This window comes from Telopea speciosissima, chromosome 3, assembly GCF_018873765.1.
Source record: "Telopea speciosissima isolate NSW1024214 ecotype Mountain lineage chromosome 3, Tspe_v1, whole genome shotgun sequence".
Lineage (NCBI taxonomy): Eukaryota > Viridiplantae > Streptophyta > Magnoliopsida > Proteales > Proteaceae > Telopea > Telopea speciosissima.
In genome coordinates, this window is record NC_057918.1 from 50,245,837 (window position 1) to 50,259,110 (window position 13,274).

Consider the following 13,274-nt stretch of genomic DNA (forward strand, 5'->3'; position numbering starts at 1 on the left):
TTTGCAAAAACAAAGTCCAAATAGGAGTTTTACTTCGGACCTTAAGTTGGTAGGCGACAAGCCGCCGACGTACTAAAATACTCTACTCTACACATAATTTAGTAATAGAAAGTAAGCAAAACATTCAATTAATAGCTAAACAACTTAAATAAGCATTAGAAATGTTAGAGTGATACATCCAACTGTTTAACAATGTTACAAGTTACAACTATCATCACATAAACTGAGTTTGAATCAAGTATTCAGTCCCCAGTAGTGCCACATAGTCTTCCCATGACATAGTGTTGTTGCACTGTTGCATATAGTGCTCCACAGCAAGCATATAAGAGTTGTCATCAGCATATGTCAAGTCCCCTATCCTTCAAATTTGAGATGAATCTTGAAGATGTGTAGCTGAATCCTTCAAATGTGCAGCTGAATCAACTCTCCCGCAGGTTACAACTTGAAATCCAGAGGTAAAAGGAATCACAACCTTCAAATGGGGATGAAAATAGCTTTTGGACAGACCTCGATTGAGAAATATCGAGTTTTGTTGAGTTAGATGACTTTTAAAGAAGTAGATGGGTCGAGATCTCGGTCAACCCGAGAGTTATCCGAGATCTCGAAGAAAATGTAATTTGAGAACTCGTATGCCAACTTGATTCGACCTCCCAAAAAAAGAGATCTCGGTTGAGATCTCGCGAGTTCTCGAACTATGCTTGGTGCAATATTTAGGTTGCTCCAATGTGATCAAATGGTCACGGGCTCGAGTCTCTGGAAACAGCTTCTCTGCGAAGCAGGGGTAAGGCTGCATACAATATGACCCTCCACAGGCCCCGCAGTGGCGGGACCTCGTGCACTGGGTACACTTTTTTATAAAAGTTACTGTTTAATTTTCTCTCTCTACTGTTATTTCTTATCTTTGTTTCTGATTCCCTGATTTGAGTAATTACTCTTCTCCTCTTTTCTGAATTTGTGTTTCAGATTTCTCTATTCTTCAAATTAGTTTAAATCTGACCATTAGATTTCTGTTATCTTCTGAAGATCACTTCTCCTATTTATTTGTGAGTGATTATTCAAGTTTGACTTTCAACTGAGGTGGTTGACTTCTGTTGACTTTCTGTTTTGGGTGACTTGGGGATCCTGTCCGAGGGGTGTTTAGCCTGGACCTAGGGTTCATCCTACCTACCCCCCACCATAAGGAAGGAGGTATAACTTATGTGTAGTTTACACAGACAGAATGACAAACTTAATAGAAAAAAATACTCCGGCTGAAACTAATTTTTCTTTACAGTTACAATTTCTCCATTCACCACTTTGGTTTCAGCAAGATATCATGCACTGTTTTGTAGATCTGGTTGTATAAAATCTAAAATTTACATGAATGCATCCAAATAAATTGGAAATCCTTTTTGTAGAATTGTTATGAATTTTGTTTCTGATGAATTATAGTAAAATTTACTTTTGTTGCCATCTGTCGTGAAAGATAAGAAGAAACAATAAAGAGAATAACAGAGAATGTGAAGGAGAGAGTTGCAGTTCCTTTAGCATATTAATATTATGAAGGAATCAGGTGTATCATGATGGTTATTACTTTATTCTTTAAGTGCTTCTTAACTTGTGAGAACCTATGCTGCATCCCCCTTGCTTTTCTGAACTGTCCTTTTGTCCAAAACCTCCATCTTCCGAGTCTTTTTCACATATTGAATAACCGCTTATATTCTCTTCCAATGTTAAAATCCCAATTTCCTGTGGATTGGTGCAGATGGTTCCTTGGTGGCAATTTTCTGTAAAAGTATTGCCTTCTGTTTCTTCTATCTCTGAGTGTTCCTGTTGGAATGTGTGCACATTTGGTGGCTTCTAATGGTTTTCACTTAGTCGATCATTTGGGTTCGAAGTGCCCTTTTTTCTATCATTGTCTGATTATGTTTTATGCATAGAGTTATTGTAATTTCTGACCCAATTTAGGCTTCTGTGTGATTCAGTTCATAGTGTTTTTTCAAGAACTGATTTTCATGGAATTGAATTCTCTCAGGAAGAGAAGAACAACAGTCGTAAAATTCGGGCTGAAGGTGATAGAAGGTACTCCATCCTTACACCCTTGCCTTAATGAATCCTTGCTTTCCCTTTCCCACTTTCTGAAGATTGTATTTTTGTATTCAGGTCAAAAGAGCGCAGTCGGGACCATGATAGGGCAGGTAGCAGGGACCGCGATAGGGCAGGTAGTAGGGACCACGATCATAACAGGGAGGATCAAGGTGATAATCGAGAGCGAGGGAGACATTATGATCACAGGAGTAGGGAACGCGATAGGTATTATGATCGTGATCGTGCGTATAATCGGGAACATGATAAAGATTCTGATCGCTCTCGTAGTTATGATTCAAGAAGTTACAAAAGGTCACGTTCGAGGTCAAAAGAGCGTTCAAGGGATTATGATCGCCACAGGTAATAGTACTCTTCTAAATTTTCCAAAATAGAAGCAATGGTATATTTGGATATCAGAATTCTTCCCTTAGCTAATTAATTGTCTTTCATAAAAAAATAATCAGTAGTTAAATAGTCAGATTGAGCAGTGTAGTTAAGTCAGCTTGTTAATGACTATTCAATTACTTTTCTTGAGTCAATGAAAACTCCGCCAATGTTTTATACTGCCGGTCTTAAGCCCGGATAAAGGTGGAGGGTTGGTGCGTCAGGTTGGCAGCTGGCATTGTAAAAACTTTAGCTAATCCCTTTTGCATGGATCCTAGAACTTTACATTGGGGAAGGTTTCTCCCTGTAGTTGACAAATGCCTGGTTGTGGTGACAAGTGGGCAAAGTTTCTCGTACCATGGACGGGTGCGGGTAAAGAAGCTAGTCCTAAAGCATAGGATTAGATTAGCTTCTTCGAACATAGGAACTTTAATGTGAAAAAGTTTAGAATTGATAGATATAATGTGAAGAAAAAAAATTAACATAGCTTGTATATAAGAGACTAGATGGATCGGTAAAGTGGCTAAGGAATTAGATGACTATAAGCTTTGGTATACTAGGAAAATAAAATGGCTAAGAATTAGATGCCTATAAACTTTGGTATACTAGGAAAATAATGGAATGGGGTGGGAATAGTAGTTGATAATGATTTAAAAAATAATGTTATAGATGTTAAAAGAATTAGATGACTATAAGCTTTGGTATACTAGGAAAATAAAATGGCTAAGGAATTAGATGACTATAAGCTTTGGTATACTAGGAAAATAATAGAAATGGGGTGGGAATTGTAGTTGATAATGATTTTAAAAATAATGTTATAGATGTTAAAAGAATTGGAGATAGAATAATATCCATCAATCTTGTGTTAAAAAAAGAGAGAATGAATATAATTAGTGCTTACGCACTCCAAATAGGATTGGATGAAAATACTGAGAAACAATTTGGGAACACATGGATAGTTCAAGGAATTAGTGATGCAGGAGTTCCTTGGACTGGCCCAAATCTATTGGGTCATCCATATGAAGAAGAACCGGGTCCGATTAAGTTTTGGATTTTGTAGGATATCTTTGTTTTAGTAATTGGATTTATCTAAAACTAGGTCGATTCGGAGTTTTAGTTTTATTGCTATTGATGGAGTCTTAGATAGGGTTGAATGGTTGATAACGTGTAGTTGGTTTCTGTTAACAAAACAGGAAATAGGAGAATGCTTGAATGATCAAACTGATCAACCAAGCCATATATTTATAATATGGAAGATTACATCATAGAGACAAAAATACCCCTAGCTATAGCCGACTTAACTAGGCAGCACAAACACTTAAATATAAAGCAGTAAAAAGACCAGAATACCCCCACGGTAATCTGGTGTACATTATTCAATACTCCCCCTTAAGTTGGAAGAAATATGTCAATCATGGCCAACTTGACTAAATTAGGATGAAATAGCTTTCTAGATAATCCCTTGGTGAAAATATCAGCAAGCTGATCAGTAGATTTCACAAAGAGAACACAAATCAGCCCTTCTTCCAATTTCTCCTTGATGAAATGCCTATTCACTTCAACATGCTTAGTGCGATCATGTTGTACTGGGTTATGTGCAATGCTGATTGCAGCCTTGTTGTCACAGTACAACATCATAGGAAGACGAATAGGAACACCAAGGTCTTGTAGCAAACCTTTGAGCCAAAGTAAGTCACAAATGCCTTGTATCATAGCACGAAATTTTGCTTCGACACTAGAACGAGCAACTACATTCTTCTTCTTGCTACGCCAAGTGACAAGATTGCCACCTACAAAAGAACAATACCCAGAGTTAGACTTGCGATTTGTAGAACCAGCCCAATCATCATTAGTGTATACCTCTATTCGTAGGTAACCATGAGAAGACAGGAGAATGCCTTTTCCAGAAGCTGACTTCAGATAGTGAAGGATACGAAGAACAACCTCCATATGAGAAGAATATGGATCATGCATAAACTGACTCACAGTACTCACAGCAACAACAATATCAGGACGTGTATGTGAGAGATAAATCAACTTCCCCACTAGGCTTTGGTACCGGCCTTTATCAACAGGTTCACCCTCTTTTTCCTTGAGACGAACAGTAGCATCCATAGGAGTATCTGAAGGGTGACATCCTAACAAACCAGTTTCAGCCAATAAATCTAAGACATACTTCCTTTGGGAGAAAAAAATGCCTTTAGAAGATCTGGCAACCTCAATCCCAAGAAAGTACCGTAGCTTTCCTAGATCTTTAATCTCAAACTCCTGCCCAAGAAAGGACTTCAACTAGCTGATCTCATCACCATCACTGCCAGTGACCACTATGTCATCAACATAGACTATAAGAATAGTGAGTTTTTCACCAACCCTCTTTATAAAGAGAGTGTGATCAGCATTACTATGCTTATAGCCCACAGAAATCATGGCCTTGTGAAACCGGCCAAACCATGCTTGAGGTGACTGCTTCAGCCTATAAAGTGCACGCTTCAATTTACACACCTTACCTTGGTTTTTGTCACAAGAGAACCCTGGTGGAATGTCCATATATACCTCCTCATCCAGTTCTCCATTAAGGAATGCATTCTTCACATCCAATTGTTGCAATTCCCACCCAAGATTGACTGCACAGGATAGCAAAACCTTGACAGTATTCAACATTGCCACAGGGGCAAAGGTCTCCTGGTAATCAATGCCGTTTGTCTGGGTGAACCCCTTTGGCACGAGTTGTGCCGTATACCTATCCACAGTGCCATCCACCTTCTGTTTCACTATAAACACCCACTTTCATCCAACAGTTTTCTTCCCAGGTGGAAGAACCACAAACTCCCATGTGCTAATTTTTTCCAGGGCTTCCATTTCTTCCATCATTATTGCCTTCCACTTTCCATCTGATAGAGCTTCCTACAAATTGTTAGGAATACTAACAGAAGACAGAGAAGAAACAAAAACACGAAAAGATGGAAAAAGGGAGTCATAAGAAACAACATGGGATATAGGATGCCTTTTGCAAGCCCCGACACTCTTGGGAATAGCAATAGGTAAATCAGGAGAAGAAGTATTACCAGGTGGAGAGGCAGGTTTTGGAACCAGGTTCGGCAATTGGATGGGTACTGGTGCTATAATTGGTTGAAGCTACTTATGTTTCCTTGTATAAGTTTGCACATTAGATTCAGTAATCCTTCTCTGAAATTCACTAATGGTTTTCTGGACTGGAGTCTGAACTGGAGTTTGCTCCCCTTGAATAGGAATGTCAACAACATCATCTAGGATGGTCTCCTCTTGTATAGGAACCTCTCCCCCTGAGGCAGTGGGAGGACTAGGAGTAGGAGGAACAGGAACAGGCTCATTGTAAACAGACTGTAGGGGAGGTTCTATGGTCAACACATCTTCACTAACACTCTCTCCCTGAAGAGGTGGGGACAAATAATAAGACACGGTCTCATGAAAAACAACATCCATACTGACCAATGTACGTCTGGCAGGAGGATAATAACACTTGTACCCCTTCTGGGTGGCAGAGTACCCTAAAAAAATGCAGTGGAGACTACGGGGTTCAAGTTTACCAGGGGACCTAGTATCCCTGGCATAACAAACATAGCCAAACACCCTAGGGGGAACAATAAAAGAAGAAGAGCCAAGTAATAGCTCGACAGGGGACTTGGAGTCAAGAACCTGACTGGGCAGCCTATTAATCAAGTAGGCTGCAGTGAGGACAACATCTCCCCAATAAAAAGAAAGAACATGTTGAGCAAACATAAGTGCTCTAGCCACCTCCAAGAGATGGCGGTTTTTCCTTTCAGCCACACCATTCTGGGCTGGAGTATCTACACAGCTGGTCTGATGTAAAATCCTATGGGCAGCAAGGTATCTTTGGAACTGACCTTCCATATACTCTGTCCCATTGCCACTTCTCAAGACTTTGAGAGTGGCATTAAATTGGGTTTGTACCATCTTGTGAAAATGCTGAAAACAGGAAAAAAACTTCATTTTTTGTGTGCATCAGGTAGACCCAAGTGAATCGGGAATAACAATCTATAAAAGTGACATATCACCTATGACTAGAAAGAGAAGCTTTTCGACTAGGACCCCACACATCAGTAGAATCGTTATCACCTCCAATTCCTGCCTGCTCCAATTCCCTCCAATCCCTCACATGGGAGCGGAAATGACCACCTTACCCACTGCCCAAGGTGGGATAGGGTGGTCATTTCTGCTCCTATGTGAGGGATTGGAGTGAATTGGAGCGGGCAGCGAATTGGAGGTGATAAAAATTGCACATCAGTATGAACCAATTGAAATAAGGAAGAAGACCTTTTATTAGAAATAGGATAGTTTGAACGTGTCTGTTTGTCCAAGACACAAGGCTCACAAAAAAAATCTTCTTACAATTTTTTATTAATGTTGGAAATAAATGTGATAAAGGTCCTAAGGGGGGTGTTTCCTAGTCTAGAATGCCATTGGTGTACTTCAGAGGAGAAGGATGCAGGCTGACATAGCTGAGAAGGTACAGCCTGTGTAACAAGAGGGTCACCATCAAGCAGGTACAATCCGCCATGCACTTTACCCGATCCAATCGTCTTCCCCGTGTCCAGATCCTGAAAGACACAATGAGATGGAAAAAAGGTCACTTTACAATTCAGATTTTTTGTAATACTACCAATAGATAGAAGGTTAGTAGTGAAATTGGGAATATGCAACACAGAAGACAAGGTAAGAGAAGGGGAACAACTAATGGATCCTTTCCCGGAAATAGATGAGAGGGACCCATCAGCTATTTTAACCTTATCCTTGCCAGAAGTAAGGGAATAGGTATGAACAAGGCTAGAAGAACCTGTCATGTGATCAGTGGCACCGAAGTCGATGATCCATGGAGTGGAGACAATCGATGTACAGTGACCAGCAAAGGAAATACATGAACAGGCAAAATGAGAACTTGATGGTGTGGAATAACTGGCAGTAGATGTAGTAGAGTCAGCGGAAGTCTGTAACATACGCTTGAGAGCCTGAAATTCTTCCTGGGAGAAAACTGGTTCAGCAGTGGGGGCTGTAGTTACACTTTCAGTGTGATTAGCCTTGCCTTTAGGTTTACCACAACCACGTTTGGTCTCAAAATCACCCGGCTTCCCATGTAATTTCCAGCACTGAGCCTTAGTGTGATATGGTTTGTTGCAATAGTCACACTTGATTGGCTCTCTTGCAGGAGCAGCAACAGCAGAAGCACTACTCTCAGAAGTTGTAGAAGAGTTGGAACCAGCAGCTTGTAGAGCTGATCTCTCAACTGTAGGAGTCAACATCATAGCTGCTCGACGTGTCTCTTCAGTGTGAACATAAGAAAAGACCTGCTCCAATGTTGGGAAAGGAATCCTACCAAGAACTTGCACTTGAATTGGATCATATTCAGTATTAAGACCAGCCAAAAAATCATAAACTCGAAACTGGTCCATATACTTGGAATAGGCAGTAATGTCGGCAGGTGTAGAGGGCTGAAATCGAGCATAGTGATCCAATTGTTGCCATAAGCTCTTGAGGACAACATAGTATTTGGTAACTGACAACTGCTTCTGAGTAGTGGTATGGAGTGTCTTCTGGATGTCATAAACTTGTGCCTCATTCCCCAATTGTCCATAAGTTTCCTTAGCAGCAGCCCATATCTATGCGGCTGTTTCAAGGAGAAGGTACTGACTGGGGAGTTCTTGAGGCATGGAGTTCAGAACAAAGGACATAACCATAGCATCATTGGCATTCCATTGAGCTTGAGAGGGGTCCTCCTCGGTGGGCTGTTTAGAAAGGTCGAGTGATCCTCTTGGCAGCAAAAAAAAGCCTTGAAAGTAATAGCAGCAACAAGCAGCCCTAACCCCCAAAAATTGATAAGGATCAGGGTTTTGAAAAACCCTGAAAGAGGAGATCGATTGGGGTTAGGGGTCTTCAAAAAAACTTGAAAGGGGCTGATAGGAATGTCAAGTCCTCCTTGAAGTAGTGTAAATGAGATCTCCAAAGATCAGCCCAAGCAAAGAATAGAAAACCCAGAAATCGATAAGAGTCACGGTTTTTCAAAACCCTAAAGTGAGATCGATAATGGGTATAAGCTGCAAATAGGTTCAAATTTCTGTAATATTTGCTGTCCAATACTGCTATGATCGATCTCCAATAAGGACAAAACAGCTTCAGAGGCAAAAGAGAAGCTGATCTTCAAGAAGGGGAGATCTCCAAAAAATCGCAGGGACATGGGCAGCAGCTATCGAACTTGATATGTGATTAAACCTTCTGTTGAAGAGGTTTGATTGAGGGCAGCATCTAGATCGTATGATCACCTCATTAGATCTGCCCTAGTGAGAGAAGAAAACCAAAAGAAAAGAAAGGAGAGGAGAAAGAAAAGATCGAGTGGAAGAAGGTGGAAAAGAGGAACAATGGAAGGTGGTGGGGTTTTGAAAACCTAGATCAGAAAAAGTGGCTCTGATACCATGTTAACAAAACAGGAAATAGGAGAATGCTTGAATGATCAAACTGATCAACCAAGCCATATATTTATAATGTGGAAGATTACATCATAGAGACAAAAATACCCCTATCTATAGCCGACTTAACTAGGCAGTACAAACACTTGAATATAAAGCAGTAAAAAGACCAGAATACCCCCACGGTATTCTGGTGTTCATTATTCAACAGTTTCAAAGTCTGTTTAGAGTTTTAGATAGGATTTTATTATAGTTATCAGTCTTAGTTAGGATTCTTTATTTGTTTATATAAATACAAGGTTATAACCAACGCAAGTTTCAGATTTGAATTTGAAATTGGGTTCTGGTTATGTTGCCGGAGTGGTACGTAACAGGTCGTGTGACCTCTCTTCTTCTTCTTCCCTGTTCTGGCGCAGGAATAGTCCCTCAGGACTGAGAACTGCTCTCTCTCATCTCCTCTTCTTTCCGCCTAATTTCTGGGCATAGGATCACCTCCATTGGGCGTCGCTACCTTTACAATCTGGTGGCTGAAACTCATGTGGGCTGTGAGATCTCAACACAAAGCCTCGCCCTGTTTATGTCCTACCGCCTGAACATAATGCAGAATCAATTACCTTTTCTAATCCTTGATTCTGGGTCCAGCTAACGATCATATTTAAGGGGATTAGTAGATGCGAATCAGTTTCTGAAGTTTCAGTTCAAGCAGATCTGATTTGAGAGAGTTCCCATCTCCTGAAATCCAACCTCATCTACCGTGGGTACTGAATCTTCGATTAGAGGAAGTAGACAGGTCTTATTATTTACGAATATGGACATCATTGATTATTTATACTAAGGTCCCTTATTGTTTTTAATTGAATTCTGTTCAAACCCATCTCCATATTATTTTCCAGAACTGCCCTCAGAGTTAATTCCAGGTTGGTCCCATATTATGTTACCTTACTCTTGAGGGCTTATTTTATCATGAAATTGCAGAATTGCCATTACTCTTGACATTTGAGTTGTTTCTTTATTTGGGTGGGCCCACAAGCGATCCGAGCTGGGTTTTCGAACCCCGGATCCACATTAATTAGTCAAGGAAAAAAGATTATTATAGTGGGAGATCCAAATGGACATGTTGGAAGAGATAATAGAGGTTATGAAAGTACTAATAAATGGTATGGTTTTTGGGATAGGAATGAGGAGGGGACTTCAGTTTTAGAATTAGCAATGACTTGATTTATCAATATTAAACACATGCTTTGAAAAGAGAGAACATTTAATACTTTCAAAAGTGGGCAAAATACTAGCCAAATCGATTTCTCTCTAACTAAAAAGACTGATAGGTTATTATGTAAAGATTGTAAAGTTATACTAGAGGAGAGCTTAACTATGTAACATAGATTAATGGTCATTGATATGTGTTTTAAAACGCTGAATCGTTGGAAATGTGAGATTATTTTTCCTAGGATAAGATAGTGGAACTTAAAAGAAGACATTTACTGTTGAATTTGTAAAACAAAACAGGGAAGGTGGGACTTTGACGGAGACACTAATATGATGTTTAATGAGATGACTACTTATATTAAGATGTAGCTAAAGAGTTCTAGGTGAATCTAAAGAAAAACAACATTCATATAGGGAAATTTGGTGGTAGGATGATGAACTTCAAGCAAGATTTAAAAACCTATAAATTTGCTAGAAATGAATCTAAGAAGATAGTTGGGAAAGCAAGGACTAAGGAATACAGGAATGTCTATAACAATTTGAGCACAAAGGTGGGGAAATAGTTAAAATTAGGGAAAGGAAGAGTGGAGATTTCAACCATATTAGATGCAGTAAAAGTGATAATTATGTATTAATAAGTGATGAGAATATTAAAGGGAGATAGAAACACTATTTCTACAACTTACTAAATGAAAACAATAGAAGTAATAGGGTTTTAGAAGGTGGTATAACTATCAAGAAACCACAAGTCTTAAATATATACAAAAAATTAGGATTCTGAAGTAAAGGAAGCTTTAAAGAAGATGAAAATCAATAAAGCATTAGGTTCGGATGGTATCCTAGTAGAGTTATGGAGGAGCCTACAAATTAGTGGAATAACTTTGGCTAACTAAGTTGTTTAGTAAGGTAATGAGCACAAGAAAAAAATGCTAGATGAATGAAGGAGAAGAATTGTGGTTCTGATCTATAAAAATAAAGATGATATTCAATGCTATAATAACTATAGAGGAATATAACTTATGAGCTATAGTATGAAATAATGGGAGAGTAATTGAAACCCACTTGAGAAAATAAACTAATGTTTCAGATAATCAATTTGGCACCTAGTGGTCGCGGGTTCGGGTTTGGAAACAGCCTTTCTGTGAAGCAGAGGTAAGGTTGCATGCATTATGACCCTCCCCAGACCCCGCAGTGGCAGGAGCCTCGTGAACTGGCTAGGCCCTTTAATTTGGTTTTATGTCAGGAAGATCGACCGTAAAAGCTATTTTTTTTTCTTAGGAGACTAATAAAAAGATTTAAAGAATGTAAGAAGGATCTCCATATGATCTTTATCGACTTAGAAAAGGCTTATGATAGAATCCCTAGAGAGTTAATTTGGCAAGTGGTAGAGAAGAAACGTGTTTCGAGTAAATATGTGGACATAGTTAAAGATATGTATAATGGTGTAGTGAGTAGTGTAAAAACAGTTTGGGGGAGGGGGGGTAGGGTAGTGAATTCCCAATTACAATTGGATTACATCCAGTATCACCTTTAAGCTCATATTGCTTGCGCTTATCATAGACGAGCTGACTAGAGACATTCAAGATCAAATCCCTTATCGTGTTAAAATAAGTAGAACAATGACAAAGTATATGGTGTGTAACTTCAATAATAATAGGGCTGAAAGTGAGGTGGTGAAAATTGATGATAGGGAGACACTGCAAAGTGAAAATTTTAGGTTCCTAGGTTCAATCTTAAATAAATGGGAGAGATAGAAGACGATGTTGCACAAAGAATTAGAATAGAGTGGACAAGTGGAGGGGTGCGTCTGGAGTGTAGTGATCGACGTATTCCTTTAATATTTAAAGGAAAATTTTACTTCTTTCATTGATTTTCTTTTGTGGTGGAAGAGTAGGAGTTGTTCTTTCTCTCTCCAAGGACCTTGACTAGCGAGTGTTGTGTTGCTCCCATATAATATCTGGAGGGAAAGAAATCTTCGTCGATTTGAGGGTTAGTGTAGAATGGCCAAGCAGATTTTTTCTCAGGTCCTATGTGATCTAAAGGATCTTAATCCTTCCTTGGTTGGGTCGATCAGATCTGTTTCGGATTTGATTTGCTCCAGAAGGCTGTCTGTCTTGTAGGCCTTTCCCACTCCAAATATCTTAGAGATCTTTTGGTGTCGGCCTAACATGGATTCAATTAAGCTGAACTCGGATGGGTGCGCTCTGGGAATCCCAGCAGATCTGGACTGGTGGGATTTTTGGAAATTATTTGGGCATGATAATTGATTTCTTTAGTGTATGGCTTGGCCATAAATCCAATTATGAAGCTGAATTCGCTGGTCTAATTGTTGGCCTTCATAAGGCAAGGGTTCTTGGCATTCAAAAACTATGGATCGAGTGTGATTCCATGGTGGTGTTTCTTGCGGTCCATAGGAATCAAATCCCATGGTTCGTGATGGAGGATTGGTTTTTCCTTCGGTCATTTTTGTCATATAATTTTTTGGAAGTTTATCCCATTGCTGTCGGGAAGCTAATTTGGTAGCGGACGAAAGAGGCAACTTAAAAAGGATGCTCTTCTTCTTCGATTATTTTTTCTTCTTTCATTGAGGAGGAGATAGCTAGGGATGCCCAATGTAGTCCTAGATACTGCTTCTCTAGGTAGTATTGTTCGTTTGGAGCTGGATCTTCCCTGCTGGTGGCCATGCAGAAAGTGGGGTAGTTCTTTGCTCTTTGTTGCTTGTATTCATATTAATCCTGTAATTTTTCTTTTTTCTTTAATATATTCTTTTTGATCTTCTAGCCAAAAAAGTATCTAGCCTATATTATTACATTACAACCAAGATACAAAAATTCAAATCAAAGGTCCAAAACAGAGGATCAAGCCACATCCAATGGTAGTGATCATGCTCCTGCATTAAAATCTTATATGCCAGGCCCTCAAAACCTTTCAGATTTAATATCAATTACAAGGAGGGGGTGGCAATTGTAAAATAATATGGACAATAGCATCAACTGTTAAGCAGCAGCTAGTCAGTCTTCTAGGCTTGGCTGCAACTAGGGGTAGCAATTTGTTGGGCCAGACTGGGTTGGGCAAAGGGTATAAGGGTCTTTACACTTCTATTTATTTCTTCCACCAACCACAAGTCAGAAAATATCTTCATTGGAACTTATTAGAAAA

At 39.4% G+C, this 13,274-nt stretch overlaps 1 protein-coding gene across 3 annotated transcripts in view; it reads left to right on the forward strand.

Moving 5' to 3' along the window:
- LOC122656792 (putative RNA-binding protein Luc7-like 2) overlaps positions 1-13,274 on the forward strand; it is a 64,045-nt gene that overhangs the window by 48,470 nt on the left and 2,301 nt on the right. For 2 of the 3 annotated variants that reach the window (XR_006332165.1, XR_006332166.1), the window contains exon 12: positions 2,015-2,061. Coding sequence is in view for 1 of the 3 variants with exons in the window: in XM_043851443.1 (XP_043707378.1) it covers positions 2,015-2,061; positions 2,143-2,427 (332 nt within the window). In the remaining 2 variants the exon portion in view is untranslated. Of the gene's footprint in view, positions 1-2,014; positions 2,062-2,142; positions 2,428-13,274 lie in introns of those variants that run through there. The other variant, XM_043851443.1, reaches the window with a different exon arrangement.